Here is a 23,295-nt window from a genome sequence, read left to right on the forward strand (position 1 = left end):
AGAAAATCCTCCCTCCAAAAGCTCACAAAGGACCATCTGGGTGGAAATGTTTGATAGACTTCCAGAGGCAGAAAATTTACTTCTCGTAAATACATGCAATCCATTGCTTCTTAAAGACTTCGATAATCCCACTTATTCATTCCCATTAGGATTTCCTTTTGAGACTCTGTGGTGCTTCTCTTTGGAGATGTGGCATTGGTGCCTGAACAAATGGTGGGAAGCTGGGAAACAGTGCAGACTGTTCAAGGATAGCAGTGTGAAGAAACAGCTATATGTTAAAATCTGCGCCTTGTTGGCTAGTTTTGGCCAATCTATATTGTACGCTTTCTGTCTTCCTAATGGACCTCAAGAACGTTTCCTACAGAAATAACCTTTAGTTAAACTGCTAGATAAAGCCTGGAAATCAGCTCTAGCTTTCCTTGGCTGCTTCAGTTGTTGCAGCTGTTTTTTATTTTCAGCCGCAAGAATTATGATTATTTCTTTCTTCATACATGGTGCTATCTAACCAAATGAAGTATTTTATATAATTTCCTATCTAAAGAATATGGAAATCAAGGGCCAGTGAAATTGTGCAGTGGGTAAAGAATATGAAAAGTAGTGTTAGCCAGCAAAATGTTATGATTTATCAGCAGGTGTTTAGGAAACAGTAATTCCAAAGTTGCCATTTCTAAATAGTGTGAGACACTGGCTCTCCCTATCGTTATCCAATATTGTATTGCATTTTTTGTTTATTTGGAAATTTAGCTACAAGCACATACATTACAGATAGAGAAAATCGTAAAGAAAATAATATTGTTTTTCTTGTAACAAACCATTGAAATGATCCCTAAAGCTATAGTCTTAATATTGTTTTTCTTTAACACTCATGAGGAATCTTAATTTTGACAGACATGGACAACATTTAGTTCTTTTACTCTCTGGAAGAAGAAATATTTGGAAAGTGAGTAAACAAACATATGGGACCAAATCCTCTAATGCACAGCACGTGTACCTGGTAGTCTGAACTTGCCTTTTATGTCTCTCCTAGAAAGAGCTCGAGTTATCATTCAAAGTGTTCAGAGGAGAGACCAACTGGGAAGGCACAGCTCTTCTTCCTTGGAGTTATTTTCCACCAAATGTGACAAGATTCAACTCATTTGCAATTCATGGATCAAATAAAAGAAGAAGTTATGAAGCCCTTTACCCCGTGCCACAGCATGAACTGCAGCAAGGACAACAGCCTGATTTGTAAGTAAAAAATAAGTAGAGGTACATTCCAACTACAGAAGCTGTTGTGACCGCAAACTCTGAGACCTGCCTGCTTCTTCCCCCCGAGTGCTGGAACTAAAGGCTACCGCCACCTGGTGGGAGTCAGTTCTCGACACTTGGTAGTTGATGATGGTACGCGTGGGCACGTACGAAAGGCCCTGTGTTCCCTCATTCACCTCTACTTTTGACCATGATAGATTATCTCATTCCTTTCAGCAAAGCACTTAGTCTTTCATGATTATGTAAGAAGAATATTAATGAGTGAGTGCACATCAACTGATGCTTGTTGGCATACAAAAGAGTTTCACACTAACCCGGAATGGAGTATAACAAAAGTTTATTTATCGAGGGGTAAACTCACAGAAAGAGTAGCGATTTGTAGTTCTCTACTTGCGCTGGGAACTGGGACCAAATTTAGCAGCCAAGAGGCCCGCACATGCTTTGCGGTCTGCATTTATAGTATGTGAACCTGTGCCCAAAGTGAGCCTGTATCTTAAAGGCTATTGGATGAAGGAGTTTCCATAGCACCTCCCCCTTTCGTCTAAATAAGAGAGTTCTAAACCTAATATAAAACAATATACAATAAGAACAAATATCAAGTATTGTCCAGGGAAAAGAAGAGGCAAAAACGTATATAAAAATTAGAATTACAACCAGCAAGCACAGCATCAAGCAAGAAATATATGCTAAATGTTTCTATAGTTATCCTATCCTAAGGAGTCTAAGTCTTATATTAAAAATGGCTTGACTAAGTCATGAGAAGAAACTAACTATGACTTCAACCCAATCAAAGGCCTGAGAAAGAAAATAATATTACTTGAGTAAACAGGAAGTGCTATTATGCAACTTTCAGAAGGGGCAAGAAATGACAGAGACAACCAGCTACCTGGGAAATCACCCACAGTATTATTTGCAATGTTGGAGCAACCAACTTTGGCTAAGACCTAGAGTAACTGACATCATTTTTAGAGGCAAGAAAAATTTTAAAAACTGTCTTACCCTGTCTTGGCAAGGTTTGGCAGTCTTTCTGCTTGTATCCTGCTTGTCCAGTCTGGACACTGTGCATTTTATCAGTGGTCGAGGCAGGGGCAGTTGAGGCCAGGTTTGCGAAGAAGAAAACAAGCTCTGAGTGGCATTTCTTCAATGTCCATCAACCTCTCTGAAGTAATTGGAGCTGCCAGAAGCAGACATGTCTCACTGTTGAGAAAAGCCTAAGTTCTTAAAATATTTTAAATGCCATATTCTGTAGCTCTTTGAAAGATTTGAAGATTATCTGTCTAACTAAAGTAGATCTCTACATATCTTATATCTTTAACTAACATGACTACAAGTAATTATACGTTACATTTTAAAATGAGCTACACAAACACAATACTTTAAACAAGAGCAGAAATACATATACACAGTATAACAAAATTGACCTTAAATTTGTATCAATGGATCAAAGTCCATACCAATGCAAAGTATTCATCTCTATATCATATCTCCCTTTAAATGAAAACAAACATTTATAAACAATCATTTTGGGAATTTGGGTGTAGTTTTCTACAAACCGCTTCCTACTGTTTGTTGAGTGAAGTATTTTTAGGGTTCACGGAGACCTTTTGGGGGAGTCTCGCTCCATCAAACCACATTAGCCTTGAAGGAACCACAGGTTCTCATCTTCTGTTGAAGCAAAAGCAGAACCTCTTTTCCGAAGTAACATATGCTTAGATCAAATTTTGAAGTCAAATTTATACTTTTAAAATATGTTGGCTTAACTTAGCACCCCTCAGAATCAAATGATTCTCTGCAGTCAAAAAATTCAAAGAGAACACAATAGTACGCATAATCCAGATTCTCTGTGTATTTTCCATCTTTATGTGGCTTATTTTTTTTTACTACTTTAATCTATGATTGCCTGTACTCTTTTATATTACTTTTACTGTCTCTTTAAAGACTTATTTCTTTTTATAACTATCTATTCTCTTTTTCCTCTCTCTCCCAAGCCTACTTACATTTAACACACACTGTGTCTCATTTGGAGGTCTTTTGTAGCAGCAGGCCACTTGGCTGCTTGGCTTCTTGTTTGTTTCCCAGTCACCCAGACCCTCGAAATAATCACAAAGAAATTGTATTAGTTAAATCACTGCTTGGCCCATTAGCTCTAGCTTCTTATTGGCTAACTCTTACATCTTAATTTATCTCATTTCTAGTAATCTGTGTATTGCCACATGGCAGTGGCTTACTGGCAAAGTTTCAGCATGTCTGAGTCTGGTGGCAGCTCCACAGTGTCTTTTTCCTCCCTTCTTTTTCCCCAGCATTCAGCCTAGCTTTCTCTGCCTACCTAAGTTCTGCCTTGCTCTAGGTCCAAAGCAGTTTCTTTATTCATTAATGGTAAATCACAGCACACAGAGGGGGCTCCCGCATCAGTCTTTTATGTCTGAATTGGTCCTGTTGTGTATCTGAAATCCTTTTCTGATAAGGAACATTTTAAAACAGTAAGCAGTGTGGTTGTGGCAGCCCTGGATGCTGACTTCATCCCTCCCCTCTTGTCCTTCCAGTATGGTGGAGGTACGTTCACTGCCACCTCTGGGACTTCTGAGCGGGGGTCGTGCTCACCGCCTCAACCCTGGGAAGCACCATGCAGCATATAAACCATTTTTGTCTGAGTAAAAGTTAAATCTGCCATGCAGCTCACTGCATGGCCTAGAGATATCTGTGTATAGAGGCAGGAATCCACCATGCTCCCCTGCCTGTGCACACCCAGCAGACCCGATCTGGCAGGTTACCCAGAGAGTGCTGAGCTGCTGGTGTGCTCTCAGCTACTTTCCTCCTAACCCTGAGCAGGTGTACAAGGACCTGGACCCGAAATGGGTGGCAGACCATGTGTGTTGGCCCCACGTTGGGCACTTTTGTAGATGGATGCTGCTCATTTGTTTCCCGGCTTCTCAGACCTGAATACTCACACAAAAACTATATTAATTCCAACAATGCTTGGCCATTGATTCTAGCATATTCCTAGCTAGCTCTTGCATTAAATTGACCCATTTCTATCAATCTGTGTACTGCCACAAGGCTGTGGCCTACTGGTAAGGTTCCTAAGGTTCTGGTGTGTCCTCCTTTGGCAGCTACATGGTGTCTCCTTGACTCTGCCAACTCTTGCTCTCTGTCTCTGTTCTGATTTCCTACCCGGCTTTACTCTGCTAAGCCATTGGCCGAAACAGCTTATTAACCAATGGTAATAAAACATAGTCACAACATACAGAGGGGAATCCCACATCAGAAACTGATATGGCTTCAAATTAATTTATGATCATTTTCCTAAATATGGTGGCCATAGGGATCTGTGTTTTGTGATATGGCTAGATGTGTTACGAACTCTTCTTTGTTACTAAAGATCTTGTACTCAGTCATATCTCTGCTTTTTTGGTTGCCTCATTTGAATATGAGTATCAACTACCTTTCTAGGTAACTATACTTGTGATAAACTTATTTCTTAATTAGTAAATGACATCTGCATTAAGTAATTTTGAATGACCTGTAAATACATGATGGAGACAGTGTGGCTTAGGGATTCCTCTTTAACAGTCATGTTATCGGTGGGGACTCAAGTTGATGCCCTCTAGTGGTTGTCAGAGGTGGTGTCTCCTGTGAGACAGCAGGTATTTAAGCCAAGGTACCTTCAACACTTATCCTATTTTAGTCTTGTCTCCTGGCATCTGAATCTGTCATCTAGGAAGGACATAGATCTTATTGAGCCTTCTGAATGCTTCATGCATTGCTGCAAGGACTAGTCCCTTACGGAGGAAAACTCAGTACTTTCGTAGGGCAATCTTTGATTCCTGCTCTCTGTCTCTTAATGTACTCAGTGTGGTCAGCCCTGGGGAGTCTGGATGCTTAGCAGAGCCTAGCAAAGACATCCTAGTGGGCAGCACCAGGCTTGCTAGACATTCCTGCCTTTTAACCCTTGGGATATGACACCATCTTTTTTCTCTATGTTTAACTTCTCTTGCTTTTACTTGACTTCTTTTCCCTTCATTTCTTCTAGCAGATGCTTGCATTCTGCTTGACACACTTAAACATCTACTTTTTTGCCTTTCTTCCCAGTCCTGACTCTTTCGGGCTAGCTCTTTCTCTTTTTCTCTGCTTCTTCCTTCACTGTTGATCCTTAGCATCTTACTCTGGGATTTATTGATGTTACTCTAAACTGGTTCACCCTGGCCTGGTGCGTAGACAGGAATGGAAATCCAGGTGCCACTGACTGAAAGCCATCAAACCAAGGCCATGTGCCACTCTTCCTTTTCAGTTGCTGGTACCTTCCCAGGGAAGTATGCGTGCATACTGGCTTGGGAGGAAGGATGGCAGAGCGATTTCCTGTAGCTCTGAGCTTTACAGAAGCATAGGTGAAAACCTTTCTTTGCACACTAAGCCAAAAGAGAACACTTCAGGATAATAATGGTTTTTCTGGAAAGAAAAGATTGTTCCTCTTCTTTGTTAGTCTCCTTTACTTTGGCAGAGAAAGAACATGCATCTGTCTTTGTCCTTTATTCACCAGAATTTACTAAAGTTTAAGAACATATTCAAGAACTTATGATTTGTTTACAGCTAAAATGAGTTAGACTGTGTGTGTGTTTGTGTGCACGTGCGCGCGCATGCGTTTGTGTCCATGCAGATAGAGTCCCAAAGATACCTTCATGTGTTGTTCTTACGGGATACTGCCCACATCATTTGAGACAGGGTCTCTCATTGGCCTGGAGCTTACCACCAAGAACAAGCTGGCTAGCCAGTGAGCCACAGGTATCATTCTGTCTCTGCCTTCCCTGCATGGGGATTACAAGCGAGCACCACTACACCTGGCATTTTTATGTGTGTTTTGAGGATTGAATTCATGTTTACTTAGCAGACACTTTACTGAGCCCCTTGAGAGCTGATGTTTACTTTTCCCTTGAGCCTTGAGGGAGCCATGTGTAGGACTGAAGAAGACTGCTTTGAAATATGGGTGAATGTTTTTAGAACCGAGTACTCGGTAGCTACAGTGAGAAAACTGTACACAGAGAATACATCTAACATTTGTTATTCCCTAAAATGGAGTGTTGTACTATCATCGATGTGACAAAACAAATAGTTCTATAGGACCACAATTTCACAAATACATAATTTACTTCAATTTCTTCCTTTCTTTACTTTTAGCCATCGTCTAGAATATTTCAAGCCTTTCAGTCTTAACACGCTGCTTGGAGAAGAATGGAAGCAGCCAGAATCAGACATGTGGCTAAAAGAGAGACCTGACGTGTAGAAGTGTAGTAGATAACCAAGCACGTCCATCATTTCTCCTCTGTGCTTTTAAGGTATTCTAATAAAATACGTAAACACATTTCAACAACAGACATTTTACCAGCGCTCACTGAAATGTAGCATCTCTGTGTCAAATTGCATACGTTAACATAGAAATAGAAACTGTGTAACATAAAATAATTTTACTTAAATATCCTGTTTATCCATGAAATTAGTAAAAAACAGTAATCTCTTTCAGTTGATGAGACAGTCTACATCTGCTAAGACACCGAGATAGAAGAATTCTTTAACTAGATACCTTTACTGTGTAGGAAGGAATGAAACAGTCTTGAATTCTGGAAATAGAGTTGATACTTTTACTTACAGATAAGGACATTTTCTTAATGCTTCTAAGTACGATGTTAGAAAACTTCATTTGATTTTTGAAGTGCCACACCTTCCTAGTTGAAGATAGATCCCAAACTACTAAATCAGTACCCCCTCACCTAAATGGATCATGCAGACAAAAATGTCAACAAAAGGAGCCACAGAGTGAAACCACACCACCAGTCACATAGACACAACTGCAGAGTGTTCCACCAACAGCTGCAGACCACACCACCGATCACATAGACACAACTGCAGAGTGTTCCACCAACAGCTGCAGACCACACCACCGATCACATAGACACAACTGCAGAGTGTTCCACCAACAGCTGCAGACCACACCACCGATCACATAGACACAACTGCAGAGTGTTCCACCAACAGCTGCAGACCACAGCACCGATCACATAGACACAACTGCAGAGTGTTCCACCAACAGCTGCAGACCACACCACCGATCACATAGACACAACTGCAGAGTGTTCCACCAACAGCTGCAGACCATAGCACCGATCACATAGACACAACTGCAGAGTGTTCTACTAACAGCTGCAGAATGAGCTTGATGTTTTCCAGAATAAGACCACGAACACATTTGTTGCAGTCCAGATGGCTGTAGCTGCTTGGGTTTTTCTATAACAGAATTTTAGGTCTTATAAACAATTCATCCAAGTGATACACAACACAATCAGCATACATGCAAAAATAATAGCTTTTGCATACATCAATAACCAACCTGCTGAGAAAGAAATCAGGAAAGCAATTCCTTTCACGGCAAGAAGAATATCTAGGAACAAACCTTGTTCATGACTTTTCTCACTGTAGTTATGAGATAATTGAGAAAAGCAACTCAGTGAAGGGAGGTTTTATATTGACTCAGTGTGAGGATACAGTCCATCATGATGAGGAAAGCATGACAACAAGGCCATGAGGTGGCTGGTCACCTATGTCTACTGTCAGATCAGAGAGGAATGTTGGTGCTCTGCTTACTTTCTTATTTTCATTCCACCCTTGGACCTTCTGGGTGTATTTTCCATTATCAAGCTTCTTTGAAGGAGTACGGCTCCTCGGTGATTCTAAGTCCAGTCAAACTCATAGTGAAGAGTAGTCATCATATCTTGCTGAGGTGGCAAAAGGCTTCTATAATGAAAGTTGCAGAACACTGAAGAAAAAAGTTGAAGAAGACATTAGAAGATTAAAAGACATTCCATGTTCTTGTATCCACAGATTTAGTATCGGGGAAATGGCCGTATGAAAATGAAATACCTAGAAGTTCATTTGATCACCTTCTAAATTTGAATTCTATTCTTCAGACAATTAGAACAATATATTAAAATGTGTATGAAAACACAAAGACCTATAATAGGTAAAGATGTCCCAAGTATGAAGAACATTATTGGAAGTCTCCCAATATCTGATTTAAAGTTATACTATAGAGCTGTTGTTATTGCAGCTCTATGGACCAGCACAAAAGCAAGCAGTAGACCAATGGACTAGAACAGAGGATCTTAAAATTATCCTACACAGCCATAGTTTCCTCAACAAGTGTTGCTGGGATAATAGGATATTTGCATATATTAGACTCAAGCTAGATCCCCATATCCCACCCTTTACATAAATCAGCCCCAAGACCTTAATGTAGCATCTGGAACATTAAAACTGATAGAAGAAAAGATAAAGAAAATGGCTCAAGATGTAAATATAGGCAGTAACTTCAGGAATATGCTCCATTGTCTCTGGAATAAAAGAATCAACAAATTATATTTCATCAAATTAAAACAAACTGTACAGGAAAGGAGACAGTTAGTGAAGTGAAGAGACAGCCTACAGCAGGGGAGAAAATCTTTGCTAGCTACTCTTCCCTCAGAAGCTTAACATCCAGCGTATACAAAGAGCTCAGAAAAAAAAAATACCAAAGCTAAGCAGAAAAGCTCAATAAGTGAGCAGGCCATCTACACAGTTCTCAAAAAGAGTTTGTATAGCCATCTAATAATTATAAAAACTCAGTGTCTTTAGGTATTAGTTATGCAAGTTAAAACTGTATTGAGATTTCATCTTAGGAAAATGGATCTTTAATAAGATGACAAGTGCTGGTGAAGGGAAGGAGGAGAAGGAGCCTTTATTCACTAGTCATGGGTATTTATATTAGCACTGTCTACTGTGAAAATCAGTATGGCGATTCCTCATCAACACTGAAAACAGAACTCCCATATGATCCAGCTCTGCTAGTTCTGAGTACATCCCCAAGGGAATCAGAATAGCACAATGCAAAGGCACCCGTGTAGCTGTGTTCACAATGTCCAAGCTATGGCATCCATCTAGGTATCTGTCTAACTCATGATTGGATAAAGAAAACACACTCCAGACAGAGAGAGACAGAAATGACATACCATTCAGCCATAAGAAGAACAAAATTATGTCATTTTCAGGAAAATGGAAATAAATTAAGTCAGACTGAAAGATAAGTAACTCCTGTTTTTTCTTATTTACGAAAGTCAAAGAAAACATTTGAATATAGGACAAGAGATTATTAGAAAAGTGGAACAGGATTTGAGGAGAAGGGAGGGATAGGGGAAAAGACGTGGGGAATAAAAATGTTTACAGTTGTATACATGTATGAATCTGCCAAAGTAAAAATCTGCAATTCTGTATAGTATATGCAAATTAAAATTTCTTGGTCTAGAACTCTCAAATTTTGTTCTGTGTTTCAGAGCTTGCTTTGTAATAGATGTATGAACTTCTGTATCATACTTAGTCCTTCTCAGCATCATTAGCCCAGAGGCCAGACTCACAGAAGGTAAAGCTTATCACAGAAGGTAAAGACACTTTCTGGCCATCTCTCCTCCCATTTAAAAAGAAAAGATTTATTTGTGTGCATGTGTGTTTGTTATTGTTTACATTCATGCAGAAGACCAGGAGGACAGAGGAGGACAGAAGAAGCCTAGGAGTCTCCACAACTGGAGTTACAAGCTGCCTGACGACATGGGTGTTGGGAATTGAACTCAGGTCTTTTACAAGAGCAGCGCGAGTTTTTAACCCTTTTCCATCTCTCCAGACCCTCTCCTCTTCTTTAGTAACAGAAGTTGAATTTTTAGAGGCTTTTCTTAGAAATGTTATTTACTCAAAACAATCCACTCAAAAGAATCTACAGATTCTTTTGTAGGTAATATGGCCATGGAATAGTTTGTGTCAGTGAGATGTACAATATACGTGATACATGTCATGTGCTGTATAACATTCTGATTAGTAGCAGACTGCTGGTACTGCTTCCATAAAGTTCTAATTGAGCCGAAATGTGATACTTTCTAGTGATAACATAGCCATTGTAATATTAATGGCACAGTGTACTATATGTTTTTGTTGATGTTTATATAAAGAAACCTACTGAGCTGCCAGTTCTATTAAAGTGTAAGAACACAGTTGTGTACAGCACAAAATGCTTGACAACGATGGTAAATGACTGTGTGACTTCTTTATTCATTTAGCATACTGTACTTTTATCATTTTGGAGCATATTATTAAGACTTTTATCGTAGAATAATATGCTTTGTTACAGCAGCAACAGCTTTAAGCAGCTCATTTTTAGGGCATTTCTTGGTAGCATCAATAGGTCACATCAACTGATACTATCTGAGTTTATGTAAGTATACACTATAAACTATTTAAAAATCAAATATGGATGACATGTCTCTGAGAAAATGCCCATGGTATTAAGTGGCATGAAGCTGTTACGCAGTCTTAGGTGGGCGTGAAGAAACTTATTTCAGTCTGGGGGTTTACCTCAGTAGTAGAGTGTATAGCGAGTATGTGCAAGACCCTCTTTCGATCCCAGAATGGGGAAAAGAAAAATGTTGAAAGAAGAAAGTTTTTATAAAAGCTAAATCAGTACTTTTTAATCCTTTGCCCTTCAACTGCTTGCCTATGAATTTACAAAGTATGTGTGATACTGTGAAGACAACCCATGGAGAGTTTCATCAGAAGACAGAGGAAGCACAGTAGGTTTCTATATCACAGCTAGATTGTCTACCATCAGACTTGTTGTTACATGGAGAAAACCTGCCTAATTTGTTCACAAAACTAAAAAGAACAAATAGCTCCCATACTTAGTCCAACGAAACTCCTAACTTCCATTTAGATAGAAAATGTAAGTTGGGTTCTCTTCCTAAATTTATACAGTTTCACTTAATATCTCTCTTTTAACCTTGTGTGAAACGTGCTAGCCAGTTCAATGAAGGGATGATTTAGGAATAAGACAGGTATTATAAGGAAATGAATTAAAATATTTTCAAATGTATTATTTACATTTAAAATGATTATAATTTAAGACCTGGAGATGTGGTTCAGTGGTTGAACACTTATCCATCATGTCAGAAGCTCTGGGTGTAATTTCTAGCACTATAAGAACATATAAGAAATAATAAAATTAGTGGCTAGAGGGATGGCTCACTGGTTAAGAACACTCATTGTTCTTGCAGAGACCAGCATTCACATGGTGGCTCACACCATCTATCTGTAACTTCAATTCCAGGGGATCTGATGCTTTTTTCTGGCCTCTAAGAGTACCAGGTACACACATGGTACACACACATATATATATGTACAGGCAAAACATTTGTTAATACAGAAAATTTGTTATAGTTTATAGAAAATGGAGGTATTTACAACAGATTTCTATAAATGAAAGTGATTTTAGCCCAATTGTATCAGCACACAGCCAATATATGAGTATATATTACATTTATGTCTATTATAAACAATTCATAGTTCAAAATTACTTATAAAATCAAATCATGAAAAAATCAAGACTAAATGTAATTAAAATCAATATTATGAAGCAGTATTTTAATTGATTTGTAGATTCTGTTCAATCCCAGCTAGAAATCCTTAAAGATTTTTGTGTTGTCTGTTGGTGGAAGACAGAGGAACTGACAGATGAGTTTAAAATTGTATGGCAATAGAGGGGATTAAAAATGACTTAGATAATTCTGGGGAAAAAAGGCAGAGTTGGAAGATTTATATTAGCATATTTCAATAATCTCTGTTAAACTTTGGTCCTGAGCACAGAATGACATTAACTTTATACGAACACATCAGTAAAATAAATGCCATGTATTGGGAAAACAGACTTTGACTCCTGCATAAACATTATATTCCAGCATTAATGTAACTGTGACTGTTGAGACAAAAACTCATAAGATCTTTATAGATCAGGATGGGCATTTTTCCAAAAACGTCCAGAAAAAACACTGAATAACAAGACAAATTGGATATCACCAAAATTAAACACTGATGAAGCAGGGAAGTTTTTCAGTAGGGAAAAGTGTTTGCTGCACGAGCTGCTGACTTGAATTCAATCCTCAACATACACATTAGTGTTTAAGTATGGACAGACTTGAGAGATGGCTCAGTGGTTGACAGTTCCCGCTGCTCTTGCAGAACAACCAAGTTTAGTTCTCAGGTTCCATATTGGGCAGTTCACAACCACATTTAACTCCAGCTCAAGGGGATCTGACAACAGTGTGCCTCTGTAGGCACTTGTGTACACACACACACACACACACACACACACACAAAACCTTATTTTTAAGAACTGGATGCAGTGTCGCACATCTGTAATCCCAACATTTCTGTCTATGAGGTGGTAGGCATAGATAGGAGGACTGGCCAGAGCCTTGTGGGTCAGCTAGCGTGGAGTATGCTATGTATCAGTAGCAAGGAGAGATCCTGCCTCAAGGTGGAAAAAGAGAACCGATTCCCAAACATTGCCCTCTGACCTTTACATGTATATCCTCACTCACTTATACACATGCACACAATAAAGAGATAAAATCTAAAGAAAAAAATTCATGCTCACCAATATCCTCTCTTAAGGAAGGGAAAAGAAAGCTATAGATTGGCAAGGAAAACAATATATATGTAATAATATATAATAAACATACACATATATGTATGCATATCCAACAAAATGATTTTTATCTAGAGCATATGGAGGACTTTCAGAAAACTAGAAAAATGACAAGGCAGTAAAAGAGCAAAGACTTGAGCATACATTTACTGTATTAAAATACACAGAAGGGCATATATCGAAAGGCTCTTAACTTTAGCCATTGCCTTAGTCTGTGTTCTATTACTGTGAAGAGACACCGTGACCATGGCAACACTTATAACGGAAAGCATTTAATTGAAGCTGGTTTACTGTTCAGAGGTTTAGTCCATTATCATCATGGTGGGAATCATGATAGCATGCAGGCAGACATCTTGCTGGAGAAGGAGCTGAGAGGTTGTTTTTTTGTTATTATTATTACATCCTGACTGCAGTTTTACCTCCCTCTAGTCTCCTGACCTCCGCTTTCCTACTGATACACCCCCTCCCCTTCCCCTCAGTAAAGAGTAGGCCTCTAAGGGACATCAATCAGATATGGCATAACAAGCTACGATAAGACCAGGCACACGTTCTCACATCAAGGCTGGAAGTTTTACATCTGGATTCACAGGCAACAGGAAGAGAGTGTCAGTGGGCCTGGCTTGGATTTTGAACCTTTAAATGCCACCCCCAGTGGCACACTTCCTTAACAAGGACACACCTAATCCTTTCAAATAATGCCACTCCCTAATCATTTCAATACATGATCCTATGAAGGCCATTCTTATTAAAAGTCCCACAGTCCTCTTCAAAGAATTCTGAACTGAAATCACAAGATACCATGAAACAAAAGTAAAAACAGTAGATAAAATTTTAAAAAACATTGTTGACGGATAAACACAAAGGAGATTCATTGTGCCTTACTGGTTATTAGCCTGAGTTTGCTGAGACAAAACGCCTAGCACACAGCATGTTACCTGAAGCAGATTCATTATTTAGGCAACAGGGGCAGCAAGAATCTAGGATTTATTTCAGGGTGGTCCCTAAAGGCTCAGGAGTGCTGCCTGGAGCTGAAGCTGTCACTTTTTCCATGTGCCTTTCTCTTGGAGTGCTTCCTGCTCTGGGCATTATACTCCAGGGACATAGGAATCACTGAGTTGAAATGTTTCTGGCCTCTTGTTTAAGATGGGCAGAGGCTTAACTAGGACCTGATCTGGTTTAGCTATTCGTTCCTATCAATATGTTGTATTTCAGGGACAATCTAGATATTCTTGATATATATAAAGAAAGGAAAGAACTTAACTTACCATTAAGTTTGCTAAGACCGTTAACAAATGTATGCCTTGCAATTTGTTGAGTCATGTCATTATTTGCTATAGATCCAAGAGAAATGAATGTATAATCTTAATTCATAACATCAGAGAGTTGTAAACAACTTTCCATTCACAAGACAATACAGAAGCTGTGATACGATTGGGATAATGGGTATGCCAGCTTTCCATTATTATGGCAAAATGAAAGGTACCCTAAGAAGAGGAAAGGCTGCTTTTGGCTCAGTTTCAGAGAGCTCAGTCCAAGATCACTTGATGCTGTTGCTTTTGAGCCAGATGATCAGTTGGGTGGCAGTGGCACACACCTTTAATCCCAGTGCGTGTGATGGAGAAGCATGCATATCTCTTGAGTTTGAGACCAGCCTTGTCTACGGAGAGAACAGACTCCAAGCTACAAGAGAAACTCTGTCTCAAAAAAAAATAAAAATAAGAAAATAAAAAACAAACTGTTTATGAGTGGGAAGATCATGGACGGAGTGCCACCTCCTAAAGATTTAGTGACGATCCTTCATTCAACACATAGATCTTTGGAGCAGGGGGTGTATTTAAAATCCAGATGTTAATATAATATCTCCTTTAGAAAGGGAAAACTAAAAATAAAAGACTAATGATATCTGTAGCATCCTAGATGAAGCTCAAAAATGTACTTTTTTTTTTTTAAAAAAAAAGGTTTTTTGAGACAGGGTTTCTCTGTGTACCTTTGGTGCCTGTCCTGGAACTAGCTCTTGTAGACCATGTTGGCCTTTAATTCACAGAGATCCACCTGCTTCTGCCTCCCAAGTGCTGGGATTAAAGGCAAGCACTACCATCGCCTGGCTCAAAAATGTACTTTGAGCAAAGAAAACCATAAGTAATTTTGGGGCCCAGCCTGACCAAGAACTTACCACATAACTGTTCTAGTTACGCTTTCTTTGTTATGATAAAATATCACGACCAAAAGCAAGTTGGGGAGGAAAAGTTTTATTTTGCTTATGCTTCCACGTCATAGTTAATCACTGAAAGAAGTCAGGTTCAGCAAGGCTAGAACCTGGAGGCAGGAACTGATGCAGAGGCCATGGAGGGGAGCTGTTTACTAGCTTGTTCTTCATGGCTTGATCAGTTTGCTTTATAATACAACCCAGGACTACCAGTCTGGGGATGACAGACACTATCTTCAGTAGGCTGTCCCCTCCCCCATCAATCATTAATTAAGAAAATGCCTTACAGCTGAATCTATGAAAGCATTTTCTCAATTGCCCTTCTACTCTAGCTTATGTCAAGTTGACATAAGATTAGCCAGCACAATAGTAAAGGGTGGCCTCAGTCATATAGCAGTCCTCATATTTCAGCTTCCCAAGAGCAAGGGTCACAGGTATGAGCTATCATGCCCGGAAATTTTCATATTAGAATCAGTTATTGTGGTCGGGGGGGGGGCTCAGAGGGTACAAACTCTTTCTGGAAAGAATGAGAACCTAAGTTTAATCTCCAGAACACATGTGTCTTAGTTAGGGTTTCTATTGCTGTGAAGAGACACCATACACCATGACCATGGCAGCTCTTATAAGGAAAATTTAATTGGGGGTGGATCTCTTACAGTTCAGAGATTCAGTCCATTACCATCATAGTGTGACGTGGTGGGTAGGCAGACAAGGTGCTGAAGAAGTAGCTGATAGTCCTACATCATGTCGGCAACAGGAAATGGTCTGAGACACTGGGCGGTATCTTGAGCATATATGAGACCTCAAAATCCACCTCCACACTGACATACTTCTTCCAATAAAACCACACTGACTCCAACAAGGACTCACCTCCTACTAGTGTCACTCCCTTTGGAGGCCATTTTCTTTCAAATCACCACAACATATAAAACGCCAGTTGTGGCCATTCCTGTAACTCTAGCTTTAGGAGTAGTGAGCACACAGGAGGAATGCTGGGGGCCTGTCAACCGTCAACCTCAGTCAAGTTCATCAAGAAAGCTCTTCTTAAGGAAATAAAACAGGGAGTGAGAGATCATCCCCCCCTCCCCAGTCTCCTCCTCTGGCCTTTGTAGCTGTGTACAGTTCCCACATAATATACTACATATCTGCTCATGTAGTTGTATATACATGACACATTCATGTGCACCCATGTGCCTACCACATATGTGTACATGTGAGACAAATTGGCAGAGACATCAAAATAGTAGTTCTTTTGACTAAGGGTAGAGGGTTCCATTTGCCATGAAAGGGTTAACTGGGGTGTTTGAAATGTTTTATACTTTTAGATTTATTATTTTATTTTAATTGTGTGTGTGTGTGTGTGTGTGTGTGTGTGATGTGTGTACAGGTGCCCCTGAGGTCACAAAAGGGTACAAAATCTGGAGTTGGATTTATAGGTGATTGGAAGTCACCCATGGGTTCTGGGAACTGAACTCCTGACCTCTGGAAGAGCATCAGGTGTTCTTAACCACAGAGCCATTTCTCCAGACATTAGCCACAGTGTTTTATAATTTGATAAGATGATAACTGTATGAGTTGGAGTATTTGTAAACATTCCTCAGGACATATGTTAACTTTGTCTTAAGAAAATGAAAGTAAAACAAGCTAAAAATTATATATGTAACATTCTAGATGATGCTCAAAAACTTCACTTGAGCAGAATAAACCAGAGATAACTGGACTTACATATGTCAAGGTTGCATTGAGTTTGCCTTTAACCATTGAACCATCAGCAGTGTTAGATAAAGGTGGCTTAATTCTCTTCATTTATTGAATATATTGTCAATATGAAAAAAGTCGCTGTGGTAACATGAACCTGACATTTATCAAAAGGACTTTATCTTCATGACTGCATACTATTGTGGCAGCGCTAAGTACCTTAGAAAAATTCAGAAGTGTTTAAAAACCTCACAATAACAATCACAATACTTCTTTAAACAAAAGTATTTTTGATTCCATATAATGCCGTTTTTACAGGGCAAAATGTTGCTTCCTCTTTTTTTGTTTAGCAGTATTAAAAGCCTTTCATTTTCTAGTGTTCTGAAAAAAAAAGACTAATACAAAGCTAGGATTATGAAACAAATGGGGTTATGTCTTTTGAGAGTTGATGATCTTTTATTTTTTATACTGGACATACCCTTTGATCTAGAGTAATAAACGAAATCTTAAAATGTGTTTTGCAGGTTATCCAACATAATAAGAACAGGTGATCCCACATAGTAAGGGCAGGTGACCCCACATAGTAAGGGCAGGTGACCCCATATAGTAAGGGCAGGTGACCCCATATAGTAAGGGCAGGTGACCCCACATAGTAAGGGCAGGTGACCCCACATAGTAAGGGCAGGTGACCCCACATAGTAAGGGCAGGTGATCCCACATAGTAAGGGCAGGTGACCCCATATAGTAAGGGCAGGTGACCCCACAAAGTAAGGGCAGGTGACCCCACATAGTAAGGGCAGGTGACCCCACAAAGTAAGGGCAGGTGACCCCACATAGTAAGGGCAGGTGATCTCATATAGTAAGGATACATGTTCCCACATAGTAAGGATTTTTTTTGAATTCTGAAAACATCCCATTTTACATTTTGATTTGTAAAGGACTTTTATGATGCTTTTCTGTGAAATACATATTGTAAATGGAGCCTAGGGACAGCCCTACTAAATTAATCACTCCAGAGATAGGGACAGTCCAGATAGCAAATACCTCCAGCTTAAGTTACTTAGAGTGCTTTGTGCTACCTGTGTTCCCCAGTCAGTAGAAACATCATGGACTGACAGCTGTAACTCCTCTCTCCCAGCCTACTTTCTGATCATGGTCACTGTCTCTTGGCCTTGGACGTGTTAGGTATTTCCTCATTATTTTTTCAATTGTTTCTGTGATGTTATCACCAAGGATAAGTTTATTAACTGTCGTCATCATCAGGATTTAAAATAACTTGTCCAAGACTGAAAATTTCTATAAAAGCAAATTACTATTCACACTATTGATATTCTTTTACTATTAATAACTCAATTATTCTCTGTCCTATTTCATCTACAGCTGTATTATATATATAACTTATTGTTATATATGCTGATGGAGGCACATATAAATTAAGCTCATAGTTTTTCTAAAGCTAACTTTCCTTTCTGGCCCCCCAAATTTCCTAAGTATCAGATCTGTAGGAAAGCCAAATTCTAGGAAATTGATGTTTACACAAGCTTTTCTTCTACTTTATGTTTTAAAGAAATGCACACATATGTTATGCCATGTGGCTTGAAGAGAGGCTAATCCCCACACACTATAGGATCGTTGCTATTTCTGAATACCGATACTCTTCCTAGCAGTACAAATGCTCTTTCCCATGTGCCTTATTCCGTGCTATAGAGGTAGTCACTGAAGTCCACATGGCCCACCTTCATCTTTAATTCCCAGAGAGATTCTTTTAACTGGATAGGTGGAGCTGGCAGGCAGAAAGAATAAATAGGAGGAGAAATCTGGATGGTTTAGTCATCTAGAGCAGCCTGCAGACTGTAAATACATAGCAGATCCTCTATGAGACCAAGAGCCCAATTCTTATCTCATTGAAAGCTTAACCGCTCTTAACTCTGCCAGATTTTCACTTTGTCCTTCTCTTTTTTTCTAAAGTTTTCTTTTGTGTGTGCATTCTTGTGTGTGTGTATGTGTGCATGTGTGCATGTGTATTCTTGCGTGTTCATGCACATTTAACCATGTGCATGTTGTCGAATGTTATCTTCTAAGATGTCCTACATTTGTTTTGCTGTGGAACATTTGTATAATCATGCAAAGATGTGTTGCATTCTTTTATGTTGCCTTTGTTTAACTGTGAAACTGTGTTAACTTTCCCTGTCTTAAACACCTGATTGGTCTAATAAAGAGCTGAATGGCCAGTAGCAAAGCAGGAGAAAGGATAGGTGGAGCTGGCAGGCAGAAAGAATAAATAGGAGGAGAAATCTGGAAAGAAAGGATCAAAGAATGAGAAAAGGAGGAGAGAGGACATCAGGGGACAGCTACCTAGCTACATGGCAAGCCATGGAGTAAGAAATAAAAAAAAGGTATATAGAAATAGAAAAAGGTAAAAGTCCAGAGGAAAAAGGTATATGAGATAATTTAAATTAGGAAAAGCTGGCTAGAAACAAGCCAAGCCAAGGCTGGGAATTCATAAGAAAGAATAAGCCTTCATGTTTGTGATTTATTTGGGAGCTGGGTGGCAGGCCCTCCAGAGAGTAAAACAACAACAAACAAAATGTGCATGTGCCAGAGCATACGCGAGTGGAGACCAGAGGTCAACAGAGGTAGGGCTCTCATGGAACCTGGAGTTTTCTGTTTTTTTCTAAGCTGGCAGGCCCTTGAGTTTCTCACCCCTGAAATCTACCTGTCACTGCCCCTCCAGCACTGGGGTTAGAGACGTCACTGCTGTACCTGGCTTTTTTTTATACAGGTGCTGGGGATCCAAACTCAAGCCTTGATGCTTGTATGGAAAGACTCTACCCTCTGAACTATCTCACAATCCCTCCTCGAGGATTTTTTTTTCCATTTCCAAGACACACAATTTGTCAATTTCCAGACTCAAACCAGGACCTCCATCAGTGCTCTTGGTCTATGCTTTGCTTCAGTCAGGAAAGAATCACATCTTAGCCTGTGGGGGAAGGGAGGCTTGGAGGCTTCACGGAGACAGCTTCAAACCGTTTTTATTGTAATTGCTGTTTATTATTTTCTAAATTTTGTTTCTTTTCTTTTTTTTAAAAAAAAAATCACTTAAAATAGATTTACATCATTTTTCCTCTTCCCAGGTCTCTTTTCCCCAACCCCTCCCATGCCCCGACTCAGAAATTGATAGCCTCATTTTCTCTTATTACTGTTACATATATAATATATACTATATATACATATATAAATATGCACAGTATATAAATACAATCTGCTGAGTGCATTTTGGTTGTTTGTGTGTATATGGCTTCAGGGTTAACCACTTAATGATGGATTCCTAATATACGGGCTTAATAAACCAGCCTGGGAGAGGCGAGTTCTCGTCCTCCCAGCAGTCAGAGTTACCCATCACTGCTAATCTAGAGCGCTTCCCTGTGAAGTTTTCTCTGTTCCGTATTAGCCTGTCTATTGATATTGCATGATTCTGGTCTTGTCTGTGCAGCTATTTCTAGATGAGACTGTTTCATACAGTCTTCCTTGTGTTCTGGCTCTTACAATCTTTCTGCCCGCTCTTCAGAAATGTTCCTGAAATGTTCCCTGAGTCATAGATGGAGGAGCTATAACATAGTCAGCCTTCATGGGCAGTATTCTCTTCTCCGGTGCTGCGCCTTTCTGCGCTGATCTATGTAGCATTCCTCTGTCAGAAGGCTTCACATGCTGTCCCTGACATTACTCAAGGTAGACTGACATATTTCGATTTGCTTGTAGAGACAGTTTTACCAACTCCCTGCAACATCAATTATCTTTCAATGGACTGCAAAGAGCAGCTATTTAGTATTTAGGTAGTTTTCAAACCCCTAACCAAGGAGAACATTGCTGGGTAAGCCCCGCTTGATTGCTCCCCCAGCCTTTCGATATGCATATGCCCTAGAACTAGTATTCTAGTGTCTCCTGAGCAGCTGGGTCATGAAGTCATCTTGGGGCTTCCTGTACCAACATTCTTGTAAGTCTTTCAATGCTTTTATATCCCAAGGACTTAAAATAACATTTAAAAAATGACCTTGTGATAAAGCACAACACTGCTCTTTTAGAAGTAATACGATTTTGTCAAAACTCAAATAGCACTCTTAGCTCTGAGCTTCACACAGGCTTGAAGGCCTCAGAGAGAGGATGACTCATTTCTCAGTCTAAAGAATAGCTTATGTTATTGCAAGAATTTCTCAGATTGAGATGAATATGGAGCCTAGCTGGTTATTTGAATCCTTAACTCGTCTTGACCATAACACCTCTTCTAAGGATGTAATTAGCTCGACAGTGTCAATATCGTGCAATAAATTGCTCATGATGGTTATTCAGGGCAAGACACTCACTCTCTAGAGCACGGCAACATGCCAGGAAATTTACACATTGCTGTGCTAACAGTGAGTGGACACTGATTTTTATACCGTGGATGCATGCCTGGAAATCGATAGAAGGCACTGCCCAGTGCAGAGAAGCATCATTCCTTGCCTCTTCTACTTCCCATGGTCTCCAACATAGTATGTACACTGGAGGCAATCAGAGAAGGCCTCCTCATTTGGTCCTTGGCAGTATGTTGTGTATTTTCAGTAACTACCTAGATTATGTGGTAGCTCAAAGAGTAATTAAAAAGAGGGTTAATAGGAATCAAACCTTCCTCTGCTATTTAATTAGAACAATGATCTATTGTTGCCCTATTACCCAATGACTCATGAAATTCTAAACTTTCTAATTTATTATAACCAATTAAAATGGAGTAAAGAGTCACTTTAACCATTATCCTTCATAAAGACAGTAATTTAGCACTGAGGGGGGGTATTTTACTCAGTGCACATGTATACTTTTATTTTATTTTATTTGAGTGTGTTTGTGATTGAGTTAGTATGCATGTATGCCATGGCAAATGTGGAGTAGATGGACTGTGGGCTTCTGGCCACTTTTCTCTCTCCAGCTCCCATCTCTACATAGGAATGCTGAGATTACAGATGGGTATTTCTATGTCTTTTTATGTGGGTTCTGCAGACTAAACACAGATCATCATGTTTATGATTTTCCCCACCAAAGAATTTCCCACCCTCAGGCTCATTTTTATGTTCAGAGAATCACAGTGCATATATACTAAGTTTTAAAGACAAATGTCTCAAAAGTAACTATTAACATTTTTCATCATAAACAACCTTAAATATACTAAATACATCCTGTTGAAAGAAACCTATAGGTAAGGGCTTTTCTGCAGCAAATATTAATTTGTTTGCCAAGATATTCGTCACAATCTGACTTACAAGGATGTTTTGACTGTTCCTCTCCTAGGATATCCACACACGAAAGAAAAAAAATGGATCACTGTTGTCTTGTATTTGTCAGCTCTCTGTTACTGTGACAAAATATATGAGACAGTCAACTTAGAAGGTAAGGCTTGTTTCGGAGCTTTAGACCACAGTCACTTAGTGCCATTTGCATTGGACTGGTGGTACTGTAGTGGTGTGGATATTCCCTTGTGTGTTTCTGGTTTCAGTCCTAATTCTTGGCTAGTTCCTTACTTAATTATAACATAAGAATCAGATTCCTCAAGACTCAGTATTCAAACTTTTACTTTCTGTGCATGAACTGATTTGGTTACCTCAGACAATATGGTGATTGAAAATACATTGCATATATTAATGATTCCCAACTGTGTATCTTAATCTTCTTCTTCTTTGCCAGAACATCAAACCTTTTGATAATGCCACTAAGTTATCAAATGAGCAATACATATTTACATGTCCAAAACCATACACTTAGCTCCTATCCCTTATCTGCTCCAAGTTTTCTTAGTTTAGTAAATGATAAATTTTCCTATAGCTCAGAACATAAAGCTACCAATCACATTTGTATGCATCTTTTTGTGAACATTAATTTCTCTTTGGTAAATCTAAGCTTGGACTCAGAGGTCATTTCTTCTCTTTATATTAAGCAGTGTTTCTTTACCACTCAATGGCTCTTTCTCCTGCCAAGGGTTTTCACAAGAACAGGGCATGGAGCACTTCAGTATAAACCCTATAATTTCTGTAACCTCTGTTGGTGACTTTTGGTCATAAAACTGTCAATATAACCTGTCAGCAAAGTGATCACTTACATACTTCTGAGCCCTTAATCTTATTTACACACACACACACACACACACACACACACACACACACACACAGAGAGAGAGAGAGAGAGAGAGAGACAGAGACAGAGACAGAGACAGAGAGATTGAATTTTGGGAACTTCAGTGTAGGGCCCACAGGTCTACCTCTCCTTCCAGGGTTCATATTGAGGAAAGCTTGTAGTTTCTGGCAAAACATCTGTTTGTTCCTGTGCTCCCTCTGTCCTGATGGTTAGCTACAGGGGAGTTGTTTGCCCCATCTTGAGCCTGGTAATTTCCCACCTGCCTGGAGGATTTCCACCCTGCAACAGTTAGGTATATAAGGCTTTCTCTAAGCTTGAATAAATGGCATTCTGCATTCTCTCTCCACGAATGACCCACGTCTCTTGTGCTCTTTAATCTCCAGCCCCTTGCCCAACTCGTGAACTGCCCCACAGTGCAGGTGCTACACTTGGGAAC

General features: G+C 39.4%; 1 protein-coding gene across 4 annotated transcripts in view; it reads left to right on the plus strand.

Moving 5' to 3' along the window:
• The window catches only part of C16H4orf33 (chromosome 16 C4orf33 homolog), a 62,124-nt gene that overhangs the window by 13,576 nt on the left and 25,253 nt on the right, over positions 1-23,295 (plus strand). For 2 of the 4 annotated variants that reach the window (XM_075950645.1, XM_075950644.1), the window contains exons 5-7: positions 889-940; positions 1,028-1,227; positions 6,421-9,578. In XM_075950645.1, coding sequence (XP_075806760.1) covers positions 889-940; positions 1,028-1,227; positions 6,421-6,526 — 358 coding nt within the window. In that variant the 3' untranslated portion in view covers positions 6,527-9,578. Of the gene's footprint in view, positions 1-888; positions 941-1,027; positions 1,228-6,420; positions 9,579-9,602; positions 9,708-22,019; positions 22,119-23,295 lie in introns of those variants that run through there. The other 2 variants (XR_012908060.1, XR_012908061.1) reach the window with 2 other exon arrangements.

This window comes from Microtus pennsylvanicus, chromosome 16 (genome assembly GCF_037038515.1).
Source record: "Microtus pennsylvanicus isolate mMicPen1 chromosome 16, mMicPen1.hap1, whole genome shotgun sequence".
NCBI lineage: Eukaryota > Metazoa > Chordata > Mammalia > Rodentia > Cricetidae > Microtus > Microtus pennsylvanicus.